Raw genomic sequence first — 19,158 nt, forward strand, 5'->3', positions numbered from 1 at the left:
AGATATTTGATCGAAGAGATGTTCTTGTACTGACCCTTTGAAGGTACCATTTTTCTACTCAACAAATTTAAAAAAACCGTAAAGAATTATGTTGACAAGTTCTCTTAAATACACAAAAGATGGGTATAAAATAGGTGGCAAGAATACTTATCACCGTAACTCAACCGTTTAAGCCAACGAAAACAACAACAGGAAAGTGAAAAAAAAAAAAACAAACACGAATCGATGGCAACCGCATTTTTTACCAAGAACCTGTTACTCAGAACTATCGCCTCGAGACGAGTTATCAAACGTTTATAACAACTTAATCTGGGGCTTCTGGAACCGTTAAGTCTTATCATTACCATTATCATTATTATTTCACGATAAGCGTTAATTCATTCGGGATTACTTTACGCACGGTTTACACATTTCTTCGCTTCTTTTTAGAAAAATTTTTCGTTTAATTAAGAATCGAGAGAGGGAGAGAGAAAGAGAGAAAAAGAATTTCAACGCTCGCGTGTTGAAATAATCTTCATCCTATGCTCGCAAGTGTGGAAGTCTCTTTACGTATAATATTTCACACGTTCTTCGAGGTCGTCGTGTGCAGATGGAGGAAGAAGTCGACTGCGCTAACCGTGAGCATTAAACCGGCTGAAGAAATTAAGAGTCGATATTAACGCTCGTCGTTACGTGCAGGCGTAAATACTACGCGGTGAAATCGTATGATAATTCCATTCCTTCGTTCGATCGCCAACGCGATGTCGGAAAAAGTGGTTTTTCGAGAGGAAGAAAGAGAAAAAGTTCCTCTCGCCCAATGTGGAATTCGCGCGAGAGTCGTCGCAGCGTTGTAAATAGTATCTGTTCCGTACGGTATCAGCAAAGTGAAAATACCGCTGATGATTTTCATTCTCGAATGTCTTCTTCTTCTTATTCTTCTTCTTCCACTTCTTCTCTACTTCAATCAAGAACGAATTCCGACGGCTCGGTGGTGAAACGCGAAGGAATTCCAAGACACGATATAAAATTCTCTGGCGTTTCTATCTTTTCGTTTACTCTCTCAGACAAGCTCTCCTCCCTCCCTCTCTCTCTCTCTCTCTCTCGCTTTCGCTCTCTCTCTCTGTCTCTCAAGGTCGAAACATCAAATTCCATGGTGGGAGAATTCCGTGACTGTCGAAATTCCACGACGACTGAACACCCTGGTTATTGACGCTTGTTAAAAATCGTAAAAGCGTGAAGGAGGCGAGATCCTAATAACACCGAGTCGTCGAGGTTTACCGACGGGTAAGCGAATTTCGAGAGGTGCTGCTGCTGCTGCATATTCCGTCCGTTCAAACATTGAATAAAACATAACGAATTCTCGCGCAAAGTGCCTGTAGTAAGTAACAGCGAATTGCGAAGGAGAGAACGTCGTTTTGTTTCTACGTATTGGGGTAGCAAGTAAATACTTGAAAAAATTAGAGCGATGAGAGGTATGCGAGGAAAGTTAGCGGACTCTTAAAGGGCCGGTCGATCGAGCAAGAATTAGGAAAACGGAGGGGAAAACGGTTAGAAACAGGTTCGAAAAAGTACGAGGTTCCACTCGGGAAGAGGAGAAAAATAAGCAACTTCGAGAGTTTCTCGCGGGTCGCTGCGTAAACTCGGTGTCGATTAAAGACAAAAAAACAGGGGAAAAAAAATAAACAATCAAGAAAAAATAAAAAAGCAATTCACACACTTCCCGACGGGAAACGGGGTCTGGTGTTCGTGCACACTCTAGTGCGTGGATGAGAGTCTCTCGGATTTCTATCCTCGTTTCGTGTAAAATTCTAGTGATTCTGTTTATATCGTGTTGTTTACGGATGAAGGTTGTTTTCCTGTACATTACCTGTTAACTAAGTGGAGTCGTGGTTTCCGCACTCGGTTGTATTCGTCGAGGGGTTAAACCAGCCGGACACTTTTACCCATCCACTTGACACAGCGCGACACCCGACGAGTATTTCACCTCGGACGTCAATTTTTTACCACGACGTCGACACAACACCGTAACAAACACCGTAACACTACATAGAGAACACCTTCGACTTCTGCGAGAAGCGAATGTCACACGCTCATCTCAACTCTTCGGCCATTTTGCCACAGAGCCTAGGTATCTGGTATGTAGGTGGAATTGAACGCTACAACCACTACTGTAATATCCGACAACACTTTGCGCCCACTTGGTTGGCAGCTCGTCGCTTATGTTAATTCCGCTCGGCTGTTTGGTTGGCACTGAAGTAATACGGTACGACCCGTAATAAGAGTCCACCGACTAGGCAGCCTGCGGCCATCTTGCGGCCGCTCAACGAACCTCGGCTCCATGCTCTATCAATAAATTCTCACGCTGTGCCGCGAGGTGGGGGGAATCCGTAAATACCGAAAAAACTGTGTGATTTCAATTCGGTCGATTCTGATCATTGTCTTTTCCTATGACAAATTAATGAAAGGGGTCGTTGTTACGAGGAACGTAATTGTTCTCAATTCGCGATTTAAGTCTGTAAATTGAATATTTGGGTGAAACTCGTAGTGATCAATTCGTTTCCATTAGCTGTATGTACACCTTTAATACCATCAAATTGAAGTTAGTAACGTTATCGCAACGTTTGGAATTGTTTGAAATTCAGTAAACCGTAACATGAAAACACACTCATGTTTCGAAATCTTGTTCGTTCAAAACCATTGTAAAATTAAATAAGTACTCATTTTTCCCCCAATGTTTCGTTACGATAACGTTATCCATATGAAAATATTTTCTTCATTATTCATAAATGAAAGAAGAAGAAGAAGCAGTTAACATGATAATAACTATTATATATTAACAAAGATTATTTGCTTTGGATGAATGTTGAATTTCAAAAACTTCACCAAACCAGCTAATAAATGGATATTCAGGCTCTGATAATTGCTAAAGTCCCTATATCTGTATACTGTAAGACTGTATTCTGACAATAGCCAAATGACTGATCTCGTTATTATTTTTGAGGGGAATATCAGCTGGTGTCTCGCCAATTGCATGCAATGATGCACATGGTATGCGTGTACATTGTCCACGTACGTCAGTGTGTACATATAATCGCGCAAGGTGAAGCAGTGAGTCACAGTGGTTTTGGAAGCGTAATTAATGGACGACGTTGACACTGTCTCGTCGAGGTTTGCAGCACATGCGACACACTGCATACATATATAAATACATTAAACTTGCGACAGAAGCAGTCATATATATAGGTATATCACAATGGATACTCTCCAGGGTCGCTTTCGACACGATTCAATGTTATGCCTAAGGTGATCTTCATGCATTCGCATTAAATCCTCTCTCGTGCATACTATATCCACACGATATACTCGTAACTATACAATATAGAGTCTGGTATATAATGCAATGCTTGCCAAATACGCATTTAACAATCAATTATTTTCAAATTTACACAAAATAATAAATATGCTAAAATTTAATTTACAAACATCGTTCTATTTCAAAGTATTTTACCATTTTTAGCTGTCGTCAAAGCAGAGAAACGATTGGCAGGCGGTTAAATTTATCAGAGTACAAAATTGAGGGAGACATTTCGCGCCTGGACTGCACAACCTGTGGCAAGTTTATCGCGATCAAGACCGTGGATGATGTAATTAATCTCGACGGTGTTATTGACAGCGATTGCGATGATACTTGGTTGGAGGTTGTAGTAAATAAATAAATAAACGATTGAATGATGATTGCTTACATTACCGTTTCTACCTTACATATCTTTCACGCATAAGTATTTTGTTCATCAGGCTAAAACACGAAAGGAAAAAATCGTCTACTACGCATTGTCTCAGATTATTTACTTAGAGCGTGATTCACCAAAGGAAGAAAAATATGAATCGGTCTTTGCTTATGCTGACGAATCTGACTTAGTTATGCTTAGATGGAAAAACGGTACGGCGATCGGATTTTTTACGCTCAAGCAAAAAGGTAACACACGTCTAGGTGAACATAAGTAACTGGAAATCCTAAGAATCCAATCTTATTAAATTGAGAAATTAACGTTTTCCAATTCGGACAAATAGATTTACACTAACAATCCGTATGTATCGAAACATGCTGTTCCGAGCTGGTGGTTCAAATACAAAACTTGATTTTTGTTCCATATTTTACTTGAACATTCATTTAATACCGGAAAATAAGTTTAACAACTTGGACGATATATTCTGTGCTTCATGTTCGAATAATTGACTTCAAACGATCAGCTGATAACTCAGCACGTCGCCATGCTGACGAAATGTATGTTACTAAAATATTATTTATAAAAAAAATTTTTTGCAAAAAGTTAGGCCGTACTTATAATCAACCAACAACACAACTTCATAAGGATAAAAATAATCTCTGAAAGAAAAATTGTCATTTAATAAACCTTCTAAAAATTCTTTCACGCACAGATTGTGACACAAGTTGGATTTCACCTCGACTAGATGCTTAAGGAAATTTGTCATTGACTGTGAAAAGCTGTAAAAAATATTAATATTTGATGACATTGTTTTTTTTACAGGTACTAAAATATTCCCTGAAAGTGAAGTGGAGTACGCGATGCCAGTGCTAGATACGGCCTACATACGTTCAGAATGTAGAGGTAATGGAATCGGCACTGAAATCATAACTAAAATAACGCAAATGTTTCCAAACGAAGACATTGGCTTTTCACGTCCGATATCGGATGGAATGTCTAAAGGTTTTGTTTACTCATTTATTTGTACAGATCGATTACTCATTAACTTTAAATATTTTTATTTTAATTTTTTTCTTTCTCTTTTTTCTTCCGTCCACAAACTGCAGTCTTGGCGAGATTTTTGACGAAAAGCAAAGAATTTCGTTTGAAATTTTGGGAAATTGTAGACGGCGGTAACGAGGGAAACAAAAAATTGGTATGGTATGGGTTGCAAAATAAAAGAAAAAGTTAATTATATCGATTTTAATTGGATAGCTGGGAAAAAAAAGAAAAACAAAAAATCGAATTAATAATTCAATAACGTGTGTATATATATGTATATATATATATATAGCTATTATTTGGATAACATTTGTTATTATATATATATTTATAAAAAAAATATTAAGAAGAAAAATGATGGTTAAAATGGTTAGAGATGATATCAGTATAATATACAATATACGTTACATGCATATGATTTACACATGTATACTTTCAATCCGGTTTTACTTCCCAATTCAATGTTAGTCTTTTAATATATATAGTGTGATTGAACATGGAATGAAATATGCGGGTGGGGTGAGAAAATTTGTTTGTTTTTTCAAATTTGATCTCTATCGTTTTTATATCAATTATGTATAACATTAAGATTAAGAAGGCGGGTTTATTTAAAATTAGCCTTAATGTCGTTGAGCAGCATCGATCCTATCACCATTTTTTCACAGTTTACGCATACCTCCAAATCGTCAGTTTCTCCGATTTTTATTGTTATCAACACTAACGATTTAGAGGCTAAAGTCTGCGCCGCGAACCTGTAACCAGATTTTGAAAACTATTTTTATTTTGTGTAACCATCAATTACGTATGATTTTAAGAATTGGAAAATTTTATAGCATTTAAATGAAACGGAAAATTTACTGAAGGAAAAAAGAAAGAATAAGGAAAGAGAATTCAGCTCAGGTAATTCTAGAATAGTCACTTTTGCGACCAAAATAATCCGAAATCGAAGATAAAAATTTTTTGTTCGGCATGAAAAGCAAATACAAACTTATAAAACTTCACGTTCTCTATGTCTGAATAAAGCGACTGAAAGTTGGTAAATATCTTACCTTAATATATTGCCTTCACTAGAAATCAGAGCAACATTGGCAGATTCGAATACTTTCTGTGATATAATTTTCCTGTTGTGTCCAGGAAAAGCTATTTTCACCACATGCTCATTCATCCCTTTCAACTTGGCCTGTTCCGCGGTAAAGAAGCTCTCAGTCACCATTACAGATCGTACTAATTCACCTACGGGTGCTTTGACTGTTACTGAGGACGACAGCGTTTCATCGTCTTTTTGATAATTTATGTTTAAATTAACCGGCTGCGTTGAATCGTTGAAGTTAACGCCAATTGTTGAAGATGATGTCGTTTTCGGCTGAAGTATTTGTATTGGCATAAAATCGTGAACTTGAATTCCCGATGGCAGATTCTGAAAGGAGAAAACTATCGTCATTCCGTTTTATCGTGAGACGGTGAGTTGGTATTTGGCTAACCTGTAAAAATCAATATTTTTACGATAAATAGAAGTTTTGGAAACATGGTCAATTTTTTAATAGCTTTTTAACTTTGCATTGAACTTGTAGTATAGAATATTCTGCTATTAGATTTCCGTTCTGTATAATTTTTATACTCATCTGCCCCTAAAGTTTAAATCTGGCTATAATTTATTTCAAAGACGTTAAAGTAAAAAATTAGATTGAAATTGAAGTAGTTTCAAAACACGAGCATCTTTATATTGAAAATCGACTAGAAACTGACTCATCGCGAGTTGTAGAGGAAGAGTCAGTCTGACAAAGCAAAACTTGTTGGTTTTAAAAGGATCAAACACACCTTAAAAAGTTTTTTTAAACTTGAAAAGAATATTATCACATTACGATTTGGTTACCGAAATTACTGGCTAGTTTTACAAAGTAAAGTTATTTAACGGTTCAGAACAGTTGATAAAGTTCTACATCCTTCATTAACAGGAGAAGAAAAACAAAGAATGAATGAAACAACAAACAAGCAGCGAAGAGGAATTAACACCCTTCATAGTGGACAACCTCACCTTGTTTCCAACTTTGATATCTTTTATGGTAGTGCTACTTTCGTTAGAAAACGTTAGTTCAATGCTATTCATAGCAGAGCTAACAAGATGCTGAGATCTGGTAAACCTAAAATCAAGTTTCAGTCCTTTTCCACTGACTTTATTAAGCAGTTCTGTGGCCTTGATGGGAATAAAAGAGGCCGCTACTTCCGTCACTCCGTTCAGCTGCAGCGGGTTCATTGGAGTCAAGAAACCACCGAGACTCGGTGTCATTATTGGAGTTATTGGAATCACTGAGAAGAAACGATCCGAATTAACCAGTTGATCCATTAAAATATCGAACCAAGAAAATATTTTGAATCACGCACCATCATCCAAATCCAAAAGCAGATCAAGATTGCTCTTTGGCTTTTCCTTAGCATCTTCTTTACCCTCTCTTTTAACTGGCTTAATCTTTTCTTCCTCTTCGGATTCCTCGCTATTAGATTCATTCTCGCTATCAAAATCCTGGGAACTGGATCCGCTGTCACTGTTGTTCAATTTCTTAATCACATTTTTCTTCTTCTTTTCATCCTCTTCGGAGTACTTATCAGAATCGGAAGAATACTCCGAGGACTCCCTATCCTCAGACGAACTTTCCGAAGAATCGGTAGACTCGTCTTCACTCTCAGACTCTGAAACTAGTTGTATTTTTCATTTCAATTTTATTTACGTCGCTGTAATATAAACGCAAAATTGGTTTCATTAAACTCGGCATTGAATTTTCAAACCTATGAATTAATTTGTAATGAAATTTTCGACGGGCAGATATCTTGAAATTTTCCAAACTCGACTGCAAAATATTACAGTAGAAAGAGATGACGCCTGACAATGATTGGTTTGCAAACAATACTTTGGAAACGATTGTGAAAAATTTCAAAAAAGGATATAAGGAATTTTCTTACAGAACGATCCATGGGTGTCAACATTTAGGGCTGAGTTTAATAAAAGAAATATCACGTTTATACTACTGAGACCGTTCAACATAGCCTGTTGAGAATGAAACTGCAGTGGTCTGGCCCTTAGTGTCCATAACTTCGCGAGTTTAGCTTTTTCCGCTAGTCTCAGCATCATTTGACAATTGCTTAAATTCCTACATAAATCATGCTCCTCACTCCATCTTTTCTTACCTTCCGCAGGACTGCTCTCATCCTCGCTATAAAAGCTCTTCTCTTTCTCCTTTGTCGCCTTCTTATCTCTCTTTTCCTTTCTACTGTGTCTTTCATCTTTTATTTCATGGGCGCTTACTGGCTCGGCGACATCTCTGACAGAAGGGTCTGGTGCAACCTCTGGAAACTGTGGTAAAATGTGATGACCGACACAAGGAGTGTCAAGATAATGAGAGAGCGTGCCCAGCTGGAACTGGGAGTCTTTAAATCTAGACTCCAGCATCGGGGCTGGTTTGGGTGCCAAAAATATCTTCTTGGCAAACTGTGATAACTTGGTTCCGGCGGTTCCGCCATCTTGATTGAATATGAAATGCCTGAGGAATCTGGCCCTGTCCCTAATGTCATAATTTTGGTCATACTTAGCCAGCTGGAAGACGTACTGACAGAGAAGTTTGGTCTGGTTCGGATTTGATAGATATAACTTCACCGCGAGGTTCAGCGTTTGGAGCTTTACAATGTCCTGTTCGTTTATGAAACTCTTGGCCATTTTTCTCAGCACATCTGGAGCTATTTTTGGCACTCTGTCTGAGTACTCTCCCAAAAGCCATAGAATCGAAGCTCTAGCTTGAGGGACCGTTATAAAATCCATCAGTTTCGCCATATGCGCTATTATATCTTTGTGCTCGTTTGGCTGTGTTTGCAACAGCTTCTTGATCACCACCACACTTTCAGCCACCACGGCCTCTGTGATCAGATAAATATTACTAATTGTAATTGCTTCATGTGATCACATGAAAATATTTCCTACAAAGTTGATTGTAAAGATTTTATACATCTTGTTATTTTACGTTTTTGTTCTTGTTTAGTAGATACGATACTAGTAGCTTGTAATAAAAGATTCTACCAAGAATAATCATGAAGCTTCATGTAATTTTTGTAATGCAGTTTTATATTTGCAGTAATCATTCAAATTAATGGGAAATCTTTGTAGTCACTAATTTAATCATAAGTCAATCCAGTTTCCACACCAACAAGTGTACTTCGGAAGATCGATATGTATCAAAGTTTTTGTCTACTATTGTGTGCTCAAATTTCAAGAGAGGACGATGAACAATGCGCAAGTAAACAAGTATTCTTATCAACTTACCATCTCTGTTGCTCAGCAAAGAAACCAAGCCATTCAGACACGTATCAGTAACTTCCTTGATGTTACTGGCACATCTACCAATGGCCTGTATGCTAGCGCCAACGAATTCCTTGTCGCTGCTAGAAATGTAAGTCTGAAATTCTCTCAATATAACACCGATGCTGGTTTCAGTTGCTAAATTTGTAAGAATGTCAAGTTTCAGTAGCTTGATGTGTGTCGCATCCGATGTTCTGACGAAAAACGATTTCAGGAAAGGCTCGAACATACCCTGAAAAATTTCATTAACTTCTTTGATAATTTTGGGGAAACATTTCGTTTTCTCTTGTATAATATTCTGTTTTCTTTTCAATTTAATTACCTTTCTGGATATGGATATGCTTGCTATGCAGTGAAGAACGATACTTTGAACTTCTCTGTGGCCGCGTAATAACCTGATCAACGCCTTTGCAGCTATCATCACTTCGCTGCGAGGTGCTGCATGGTGGTATAGCTGTGCAACAGCCATCACTACCGATGCGTTTCTACTCTGCAAAAGTGGTTTGGTATTCCTTAACAGCAAACGGTGGTCCGGGTCTAGAGAAAATTTAGGCTTCTTTGAGTTGGATGAATCCGAATCGGAGTCGTAAAATGGACGATTTTCCTCCTCCTCTGCATCCTGAAAACCAGCTTTGAATCGTCAGTGGAATCCTTCATCAGATTGTCGGCATTGTGAAAGAATTTTTTTTTTCAAACTACTGCAAATGTTGCGAACTTGGACACATAAAATTTCTTGTAGATATCTTTTTGCTACATTTCTTACACAAGACTTTGATTGTATTGAAAAATTTCTGGTTCAGAATAAATGTTCTCACATGAGTGTAAAAGATCACAAATTTCCAAATATTTCGAATTACTTGATCGTTTTCTTTGGCATACTCTGTTTATCTTACTCACATCTGCATTGGGATTGGTGAATTGTGTTCTAGCATATCTGGTAAGCATATTGACTATAACAACTTGTCCCCATTCGTCAACGTCCACCAATAAGTTGCAAAGTTTTCTATAATTTTTATGAATCAAATCAATTCTTTCCGGACAGACCTCCTCGAAGGCCATAACAGCAGATCCAACGACTAGAGTAGTTTTATCTGATAATAATTTTTCTAAAACAGCGATGAGTTCTTCCTTTTGTTCCGGATCCAACGAATAGAGTTTTGGAATAGCATGAGCAGCTGTCTTTCTAACATAGGGAGACATGTCGCTTGCAGAGTCTTTAATGGCCAGCATGACAATAGGCACAATCATGGATACCCTGATACTTGACAAAACTCTCAGGGCACTGGCTCTTATCAGCTGATTCGGATCTTTCAGAGCTCGTTGAAATGTAGATATCGATAGCAAGGCCAGGTCCTGTTGGTCCTCTGCATAACGTACCAAATATACGTACACCAATTTCTTCACTTCAATATTCTTTGATACGACGTTCTTAACCACCGCCGGAAAAAGCTCCGATGCATCTCTACCTTTTGCCACCATCTGAAGGCACATCATACGATTAAAATTGTTTTCATATATCTGTGTATTTGTGTTATTTTAATTTTGAGTTGGCAAAGACATGTTTCGATAATGTTCTGTCATATTTGCCGAACTTCAGAAATTTGACTGACATCTTCTGGATCAAAGGGGGGCGGATATCGGAACTCAGTTGAAGCTCTTAAATTTTCACATAGGTTTGAACAGATCTGAGTTATCAATGTTTACTCACCCCGATAATTCGTTTCATGGCCTCCAGTTTAAGTCCGTCTTTGTTGCTGTCGAGCATCTGCTTGAGATCTTCATGTCTAGTAAGAAGCGTAACGAATAAAGTAAACTAATTAAAAATCGAAGAATCAAAACCGATGTGAAAACATACGTTTTAATTTGTACTATTCTAACCTCTTCGATCGGGATCGAGGGAATTTAGCCGGTAGTAAATATGTTCATGGTTCATTGCGATTGACAAGTGTTTAAAAAGTGTGCGAAAATACGGCTTACTTTTTGTAATCAGAGTGAAAAAATCCTCCAGAAGCAGCGTCGGTCGCCAATTCTGGTTCACCAGCGCTTGCGGGCCTGTCATTGCTGTACGAACCCCCGTTGTTAGACATAGTATTAGCCGCTGCCGACAACATTGTTATTACGGAACTCGCTGAATGGCGATTGACCGAGTTACGTTCGTTTAACGGTGAAAAAATATCTCTAATGCATTTATCCCTAATATGTTACAATAGCTGTGTATGATTCTTCACGGGTATTTGACAGCTATCACGAAACTCCGTGTGGTCGTTCAGCTTCGGTGAGCTGCCGTCACTGAGTTAATTTTTGCGCTTGCATCGCTACTCGACTTTGCGCAACAAACTTACATAGGATGCGTTCCGAAATTAGCTTGCAGCGCTAAAAAACTCACTAAAACAGAGGCAGAGCTGATAGCGAACTCGGGAGTGCAAAAGAGATAAAAGATAGTTGACAGCGCCGGGAGCTAAGAATCAGAACGCACCCATACAAGTGCAGTTCCTCAACTGATCACGCCGCAGAGCGAGAGAGAGAGAGAAAGAGTGTACTGGTGATTGCCTATACCGCCTATACCTAGTTACTCATGGAATCATTGAAATCGAAGATTGAAATGATGCTACCTTTTTCTTTGACTCCTAAGCTTGATGACTTTGAGCGAAAAAACGAAAACGCCGCCTTCAACTGTATCATGCGTCATCTGTCATCTGGTGTTGCGGGTTAAAACTAACCATAGTTTGTCATAACACATTATGTGGTTAGCACTCTAGATTGAGACGGAACAAACGCGTTGCTCATGACCACGTCGTGATATACACGTTCAATGTGCGGTCACTATGTTTCACTTGAGGGGGGGGAATGTTAATTAGGTTATGAGTGCACGAGTGCCTGGATTTACAAACTCGCATTAGATTATTTAAAAAAAAAAAAATAGATTAACAATACGTGGTAATAAATATGTCACGAACAAAGTCGGACAAAAATGGTAACACAGCAAAGACAGAACTAAGCGTTTGGACGCGGGCGATTACTGCCAATTCGGAGTGGCCTGACAAGGTCTGACCATCAATCTTACCTACATTTATTTCATTACTGTTTTAGGATATACACGAGCATGTAAAGTGCTATTCATTACACTGTGATATAAGTAAAATTACCTAATCACTCGTATTACTCGTCGACTATTATCCTGCAAAACACCTCTCTGATCAAAAGATCACTGCCAAGAAATTATGTCCAAATTACTTTAAAAAATATAAGATTTATATAAGGATTAATTATGTTGCACCTTTTATTACAACTGAATCTTTTTTCTTCTAACAGTGAAGAATTACTCACAAGTGATTTAGAATTTTTCAATTCATCGATAAATTTGGCACAATTTGTACAGCGCGTTTCTTCAACAGCTGATAGCTATACCTAGCTGCTTAAAGTAACTTCACAGGTTGCATCAATTCGAGAACAAAGTTCTTTACAAAAAAACAGAAACTGTTTATAAATAAATATTTTTCAGAATTTTTGCACGTTTAAAAAATTGAATGAATTAGCAAATATCGGCGATATGAATTTATCAACATCTTTTGCGCTTGTAAGAAATATTTTCTTTTCTCACCACAGGAAGAATTCCTTGATGTAATATATTGGTCAAGACAAGCAATAGGAATTATTGTTGGCATTGGATGGGGATTAATTCCGCTAAAAGGATTTATAGGCTTATTATTGTAAGTTTTATACTTTATATGAATGAAATATTGCTCATTTTATGTTTCAGACTTTGCCTGTTGTTAATTGTTTTTCAGAAATTGATTTATGTACGTCAACATGCTGCGTCGTTGTATTTCACTGTCATTCATTACAATGAATTATATAAAACTGTACAATATTATTTGAATTAGCATTAGTAAGGTAATTATGTGGACCCATGTGAATTCTTGAAGTCGTTTAAAGAGGAATTTGTTTTTTTCAGATTCTTTTTAGTTAATGCTGGTGTAATGTATGTCTACTTTAGTAATTTTCAACAAGTCGATGAAGAAGAATACGGCGGCCCTTGGGAATTGACCAAAGAAGGATTTGTAACATCGTTTGCCGGTTTTTTGGTAAGCTTGTGAATGTATATAATTTTCAACTATATACATTCATTACTCAAAAATCACTTGAAGAACGCATACTAACGGACAAAATCAGATATAAAAGTAAATTTGCATATTTCTGGCACTTCTTTTGTATTCGAAATCAGGCCGAATTAAAATCTTAATAATCGAGCTTAATTATTGTTTTTTGTTTTCTTTTTTCTTTCTTGTTCTGTGCAGGTAACTTGGATAATAATATATTCCGGTCTTCACTTCGACTGATACCAATTTAGGAGAGAAATAGCTGCTCAATAACCTGCCAAACAACAGTGAGACATCTAGTATATCTAGCATAATTGATAAGCTCTGTATAATGTAATATGATGAATTTGAACCAGATTAATTAATTCCTATTTATTATATACTGCATCGAGAGCAGCGTAAGAACTATAATTCACGATATTTGAATATTCACAACATACCGGATGTATCAAACGTGATCTTGTATTATAACGCCACGTCGCAATGTAAATTCCATTTATAAACACATTTCGCACACTTTAAATGTCTTCATTTACTGAAGCAGTCATTTCCAGATCTAATTGTAAGTTTGAACAAAGGCTGTGGAGTTTTTGCTGTTGGTTCTGGAATTGTCTAGGAAACATCCATATTCATGTAGATGACAGATTTTATTCTTCTTAGAAAACTTTAAAGAAAATCATTTCGAATGACATTTCATAAATGAGAGCATGAAAGTCTTCCTATCTGTCAAATCTCGATCATCCAATCATAAGACGCTTTCGACCGCGTGCCTGAACTTCCTTGTATTTTGCAATAACATCGCGTTTGTCCTTTGATGTGCAGAATTTTTGGTAAAACTGCAACATTTCGGGAAACAAACTTGGCACCTCGGAATGCGCGCTAAGCAAGGCTCTCTCCAACACATACAGATCCACGGCTTTGTCTTCGGCTGTAGATTCGACATGAGCTAGTCCGAAATCTATCAGGATAATCTCTCCTAAGAAATGATGTTTAAAATTAGAAGATGACGAATTAAACTTTGAAATTCCTGGTGATAGGAATTCAATTTAAGGAGCAATAAAATAAATCACCTTCGAAATTATTTTTCTCATCTTTTTCACCCGTACGTTCTCTTTGCGACACGGGATAATTTTTCAGAAGCATATTTGAGGTTGTCAGGTCCCCGTGAATTATGTTTCTTGAATGTAATCTGGCAACGGCAGATCCGACTTGCTCTGCAATGAAACTTATCAAACAGCCCACATTTTCTTTGTCAGAGATATTAGAGTCTATGTAGTCTTTTAACGTGATTGCATCATTGATATACTCCATATATATACGACGTCGATCAAAATCAACTAAGAATAATGCTGGTGTTTTTACACCTGTAATGAAAATGAAACAATTAGCATAATTACGAGACATGGTATCAGAAACAACATTGGAAACTAACTGTTCTAAGTTGAGAAATTTAAAAAATGTCCATAGAATTTTGTGAAAAGTTTAATAAATTGATTTAGTAATATAATAAAATGGACATTCGTAAATAGCAAGAATGAAATACGAACAACACGGTTTCCAAATTCGTGCATTATTGTTCACTAGTACAAGTTTCTCAGTAATACGGGGATTTGAATTTTTGCTGTCATTGTAGTAGAAGAAAAATTCAAGTTCATGGGTATTTTTTTTCTGTTTATTAGAAGAAATATTTTTCATTCAAGTTATCATCATACCGGCGGCCTTGGCACGAACAATCGCGCGTGCTTCGCCCTTGGTTCTATCTTTAGTCAGGAGCGTGTCTAGATCAGGGTGTCTGTATTTTTTAACAAATCTTTCTTTAATTAGGGCTGGTCGCCCAAGATACGTTCCTTTAAATAGTCGAGCTTCAGCGCCCTGTTTCACAATTTCAAACCCTTTAATTTCCATCGTATCTCGACCCGAGTGTCTGTGAAATAAAAAACTATATGTTTTCAAACTTATTCCGTACCTCCTGTAAAATGGCAACAAAAGAATGATCAATTCTCATTCGGTCCTGCATTCTTGGGACGTGCGTCCACCTCGCAACTTTGCGTTTAAATTTTTTCACTAAAACGTGGTCAAAAGTAAGAGAATCGATGATCAAAACTTGATAAAAAAGTAAACAAACTACTTTCTCTTCCGCGATCTAGTCGTAAGTCATCTTGCAGCGAATGATGAGCGTCTCTATAACTGTGTCCGGTGAAAATCGGATACCTAAATCGGGAACACCCGATACGTAACAGTCGGGCGCAAAACGCTCAAGCAAGCCTCGAGAAAAACAAAGTAACAATCTCTACAAATATTTTGAGAACCCCATTTGCGAGGTACAAACTATCGATTCTTCCATATTTTACCTGTATTTTTTAAGATTGGATTACGGTTGAACCTTCCGTTGCGATGTAAATATTGGTCGCCCGAATGGCCGAGTGAAAAGGAACTCAAATGTGCGGCCCTGGTCTGGCTGTTGTAGCTATAACAGCTTCCCTGCTAGCGCTAGCGTTGTATGGGCGAATCGATCGTTACTTGGCGTCCTGCGCGCTAATCGCTATCCCGCCGCTATCTGCGCTAGTATTCGCTCGTGCATCGCTCGGACCGGTTTTGCATGAATATCAAGAACTGTCGAATGCTTCCGAGTTCGGGGAGAGAAAAAACGGAGCGATTTTTATCGGAAAAAATAGGCCGAATAGAAGAACGGAAGAATACGGCAGAAAAAATGAGGGACGAAGTGAAAATGGACGCGAATCGCTTGATAGCTGAAGTTTACAAGAGACCGGCCCTCTGGAACCAAAGACACATTTCCTACCATAACCGCGAAGTAACTAACCGCGTTTGGATGGAAATTGCCACGATTTTTAAGCTTCCACGTATGTATCTATCCGCCTACCTAATATCATCCTCAAATGAATGCCAAAAACTCCAGCCCGCCAAATGCAAACCCCTTTCTCTTATCTCGCACCAAAAGTCAAACAACCATGCCAACGGGAGTCACAGCTGTACACACGCAGCCAGGTTTGCGCTGTTTTACATACGGTACTCGCAAACTCTTTCCAAACACTCCTCTCGCCGAGGTTCCTCACCCATCGATTTCATTTCATCCTCCTTTTCGCCCTAAAAACGTCCTCACGCGATCGTTACGTGCGTATAAAATCCCCTCCCTTCGACAATTCAAGCGACTAGCACGAGATTGTGTGAACGGTGAAACTGTAATATCCCGATGCCACCTCATTTTAAGCCAATCGGTGTTTGAACAATCGGCGAAATCCTGTTCGACACACGTTTCTTGCTCAGCTCATTATAATAAAGCGAACTTTTACGTACAATTCACTTTGGGCTAAACATCCGCACAAATTATCGGATAAATTCAAGTTGAGAACCCTGACTTTACGCTCTAGCTTCTCCGTGGTCTCAAACGCTCACCGTCAACGAAAAGGAGAAAATGATACCTAGCGAGTGGTTGCGACAGAGACTCAATGCAGACGCAAAGGGGAGGGGCGGAGATAATCGATCGCGCTAGTGTTCGCTATAGCGAGTGCAGCTACAGCGACGTGTATAGGCTTGGAGGTCCGTTAGAAAACAGTATTTTCTGTTGTAAATAAAATCACAATGCTGTAGGTTTACAACTGGATTTCGAACTTTCGAGTGGGAAAAACTATCGGAAACCGAATGACATTAGACAGGTCTAGGTTGCTTGAGCTGTGGAAATAACGTTATACATATTCTAAGTTATTTAAAGTTCACTGTCAAGCTTAATTAAATGGTACAAAATACAAACCAAATAGAAAGTAAGGTTCATCACAGTTTTCAAAATACAACAAGCTTTCTTAACCTCTCGTCATTGCGCGAGTAGATGCATTCGACCACGGAACAACTAGATACAAAACACCTGGTCGCACGCTAGTGCTGCCATCTAGCGCAACTGAATAGAAGCGTCGTGAACTTTTGCATTAGTTGGGCGGGAAAATATTTAGCGAAGCTGCGCGCAACTAGAAAAGTGTGTGTAAGTGTAAGTGGAGAGCTGGCTGATAACTGCAACTTATCCTGGGCTACGTGAATAAAAGTAACTAGGATCAGTCACTGCTGGACTCTTTGTCAAATAATGAGAGTAATTGTGTGTTTGCAGAACCAGTCCTTAAGGCGAAATGGAAGGGACTGAGAGACACTTTCCGAGCAGAATTGAAGAAAGAACAAGTGTACCGAAAGAGTAAATACCATAGAAATCGTCCGGTGTGGATACATTACAAGAATCTTCAATTTCTGAAGGAACAAATGTTACCACGACCGCCAATTTGGGAAAGAAATAGGCGCGAAAACGTCGAGGAAACCGATACGAGTGAGAATGAAAATCTATTGCAAGAGGATACCCAAGAGGCACTCTCCGAGCACGTCATGTCTATAGACGGAAACGACTCTGGTAAAGTGGATTCTGTAAACCAAGTCGAGGTCAAGCAAGAGCCAGAAGAGAATTTTGAAAATCTTGAATTTCAAAGTGTCTCGGAAAATTTCGCTGACAACGAAATGATGCTCCAAAATATTTCTCCTGAACAAGTCCTGATGGGTGGGTCAGATTCGAATATCAGTTTGACCGTTGATCCGTTAGAAGCAAGTCGATGCGATGATAATTACTATTTTTTAATGAGCCTACTTCCCCACATTCGAACTCTACCCGCGGAAAAAAGAATGTGGCTGCGAATCCAAATGCAGGAATTGGTGTATAAAGAGGTTTATAAAAAAAGCAATGCTGATGGAGCGGAAGTGACCAAAAGTTCGTGAATATTGTTATAATTTAAGGAACAAAAACTTTTTTCATTAATGTACATTTTTCACTTTGTATTTAAATTATAGTATTAGTTCTAAGTCATGCATTTCAACGAGTTTTAATGCAACTCTATTTTATTATTGTAATATAATTATTCAAAGTATTAAAAACCTGATCTCTCATACATCTTTAACAAGATGTTATAAACGAGTTTCATCATTCGAATTCCAATGTTACCTGTAATATTTTATGCTTTAACTCGAAACATAGAAAGATACATAAAACGTTTTTTCTAAATTGGACGGGCATTATAATATAAATTATTGAAAATACTGTAATACTGAAGGTACAATAAGAGTTCGGTTTTCGGAAACTTTCCGAAAAAATCTCTGGAATTTCTGAAACAGTAGTTACTCTATGGTGGAAATGTATAACGTGCAACAATTTAAAGAGCTCAAGCATAGAAATAAACAGTAATTCAAAAGTCACGCGACTCTAGCCGTGAATAAAATGTTTTTTTGCAGTTTTGATGCAAACGTATAAATCACACATGGGCGACCTTTAGCCGCCTGTGTGTAGGCAACTATTTTCACTGATGGAATCTTCTACATGCATGGCGAATAAGAACATCCAAAATCTGTTACCAGGCTTATGCATTACGATAAATATGTCCTATACAGCTATTCCAGAAAAAATAACCTAGCAATTGCGCGAACTTGATGCATGAAGTATCCCCAAATATTTTTCTGTTGATGCAGTTTGGTTTGCCAACGGTGCGTGTACGCCCGATAGTTTATTCCCGTTTCTATAAAATTCCCTATTGGCGGTACCGGGTGCAGAGATGAATCGCTGCCGGGTGCTGCCGGGTGTAGAAATTTCTGGTTACTTGGTCGAGAGTATGTAAGAAGCCTGTAGAAGGTGAGTTGGTCAGACTGTGAATATAATCGAGGTGAGCCGCAACGCGCTTCACAGCTGTTGTTATTATTCTCTCATTCGCCTTTCGTGCATGCCCAGTCAGTTAAAACGACAACTATATACGTAACTTGGCTTACATACATACCGACGACACACTTGTCAGGAGAATAATAATGGTGAGATCGCCGTGTTGCAGCTGGGTTCAGAATCAGCTGAGTTTTTGAACGGGAAGTAAAACGAGAAGAATACTGGAGAAGCATATCGCGACGCAAAAAAAAAAAAAAAAACCGTCGAACA

The 19,158-nt window shown here is 38.2% G+C and overlaps 6 protein-coding genes across 20 annotated transcripts in view; 3 read left to right on the plus strand and 3 right to left on the minus strand.

Annotated features, from left to right (window-relative positions):
* The window catches only part of LOC124183232 (tyrosine-protein kinase CSK), a 20,186-nt gene extending 17,983 nt beyond the window's left edge, over positions 1-2,203 (minus strand). For 2 of the 3 annotated variants that reach the window (XM_046571438.1, XM_046571437.1), the window contains exon 1: positions 1,847-2,199. The gene's annotated coding sequence lies outside the window, so the exon portion shown is untranslated. Of the gene's footprint in view, positions 1-1,846 lie in introns of all 3 variants that reach the window. The other variant, XM_046571439.1, reaches the window with a different exon arrangement.
* On the plus strand, positions 1,996-4,952 carry LOC124183239 (protein FAM169B-like). 4 transcript variants are annotated; one of them, XM_046571471.1, is made up of 6 exons: positions 2,001-2,114; positions 2,981-3,282; positions 3,497-3,677; positions 3,775-3,955; positions 4,530-4,709; positions 4,814-4,952. In XM_046571471.1, the coding sequence occupies exons 2-6, from the start codon at positions 3,233-3,235 to the stop codon at positions 4,936-4,938; spliced, it is 717 nt and encodes a 238-aa protein (XP_046427427.1). In that variant the 5' UTR covers positions 2,001-2,114; positions 2,981-3,232; the 3' UTR covers positions 4,939-4,952. The 4 variants fall into 4 exon arrangements, with proteins under 4 accessions (XP_046427424.1, XP_046427427.1, XP_046427425.1 ...); XM_046571469.1 differs by lacking the exon at positions 2,001-2,114 and adding an exon at positions 2,289-2,547; XM_046571470.1 differs by lacking the exon at positions 2,001-2,114 and adding an exon at positions 2,289-2,547 and having other exon boundaries at positions 2,992-3,282.
* On the minus strand, positions 4,843-11,400 carry LOC124183224 (AP-3 complex subunit beta-2). Of its 3 annotated transcripts, none has more exons than XM_046571418.1 (10): positions 11,071-11,395; positions 10,802-10,877; positions 9,991-10,572; positions 9,416-9,712; positions 9,058-9,325; positions 7,932-8,654; positions 7,131-7,436; positions 6,784-7,055; positions 5,798-6,165; positions 4,843-5,500 (listed from the first exon to the last, which is right to left on the minus strand). In XM_046571418.1, the coding sequence occupies exons 1-10, from the start codon at positions 11,202-11,204 to the stop codon at positions 5,353-5,355; spliced, it is 3,174 nt and encodes a 1,057-aa protein (XP_046427374.1). In that variant the 5' UTR covers positions 11,205-11,395; the 3' UTR covers positions 4,843-5,352. The 3 variants fall into 3 exon arrangements, with proteins under 3 accessions (XP_046427374.1, XP_046427373.1, XP_046427375.1); XM_046571417.1 differs by having other exon boundaries at positions 7,131-7,442; XM_046571419.1 differs by lacking the exon at positions 4,843-5,500 and having other exon boundaries at positions 6,077-6,229; positions 7,131-7,442; positions 11,071-11,400.
* A 469-nt stretch (positions 11,401-11,869) lies between these two features.
* LOC124183241 (respirasome Complex Assembly Factor 1) lies at positions 11,870-14,274 on the plus strand. Of its 3 annotated transcripts, XM_046571478.1 has the most exons (5): positions 11,875-12,138; positions 12,700-12,803; positions 13,049-13,178; positions 13,392-13,480; positions 14,016-14,274. In XM_046571478.1, exons 1-4 carry the CDS (start codon positions 12,040-12,042, stop codon positions 13,431-13,433), a joined length of 375 nt encoding a protein of 124 aa, XP_046427434.1. In that variant the 5' UTR covers positions 11,875-12,039; the 3' UTR covers positions 13,434-13,480; positions 14,016-14,274. The 3 variants fall into 3 exon arrangements, with proteins under 3 accessions (XP_046427432.1, XP_046427434.1, XP_046427433.1); XM_046571476.1 differs by lacking the exon at positions 14,016-14,274 and having other exon boundaries at positions 11,870-12,138; positions 13,382-13,716; XM_046571477.1 differs by lacking the exon at positions 14,016-14,274 and having other exon boundaries at positions 11,876-12,138; positions 13,392-13,716.
* On the minus strand, positions 13,391-19,137 carry LOC124183238 (EKC/KEOPS complex subunit Tp53rk). 6 transcript variants are annotated; one of them, XM_046571466.1, is made up of 4 exons: positions 19,007-19,137; positions 14,906-15,117; positions 14,264-14,557; positions 13,391-14,169 (listed from the first exon to the last, which is right to left on the minus strand). In XM_046571466.1, the coding sequence occupies exons 2-4, from the start codon at positions 15,096-15,098 to the stop codon at positions 13,931-13,933; spliced, it is 726 nt and encodes a 241-aa protein (XP_046427422.1). In that variant the 5' UTR covers positions 15,099-15,117; positions 19,007-19,137; the 3' UTR covers positions 13,391-13,930. The 6 variants fall into 6 exon arrangements, with proteins under 6 accessions (XP_046427422.1, XP_046427423.1, XP_046427418.1 ...); XM_046571467.1 differs by lacking the exon at positions 19,007-19,137 and adding an exon at positions 18,646-18,832; XM_046571462.1 differs by lacking the exon at positions 19,007-19,137 and adding an exon at positions 16,963-17,096.
* LOC124183237 lies at positions 15,719-18,681 on the plus strand. The gene is made up of 2 exons (XM_046571460.1): positions 15,719-16,054; positions 17,311-18,681. Exons 1-2 carry the CDS (start codon positions 15,793-15,795, stop codon positions 17,958-17,960), a joined length of 912 nt encoding a protein of 303 aa, XP_046427416.1. The 5' UTR covers positions 15,719-15,792; the 3' UTR covers positions 17,961-18,681.
* Positions 19,138-19,158: the final 21 nt, after the last annotated feature.

This window comes from Neodiprion fabricii, chromosome 5 (genome assembly GCF_021155785.1).
Source record: "Neodiprion fabricii isolate iyNeoFabr1 chromosome 5, iyNeoFabr1.1, whole genome shotgun sequence".
Taxonomy (NCBI): domain Eukaryota; kingdom Metazoa; phylum Arthropoda; class Insecta; order Hymenoptera; family Diprionidae; genus Neodiprion; species Neodiprion fabricii.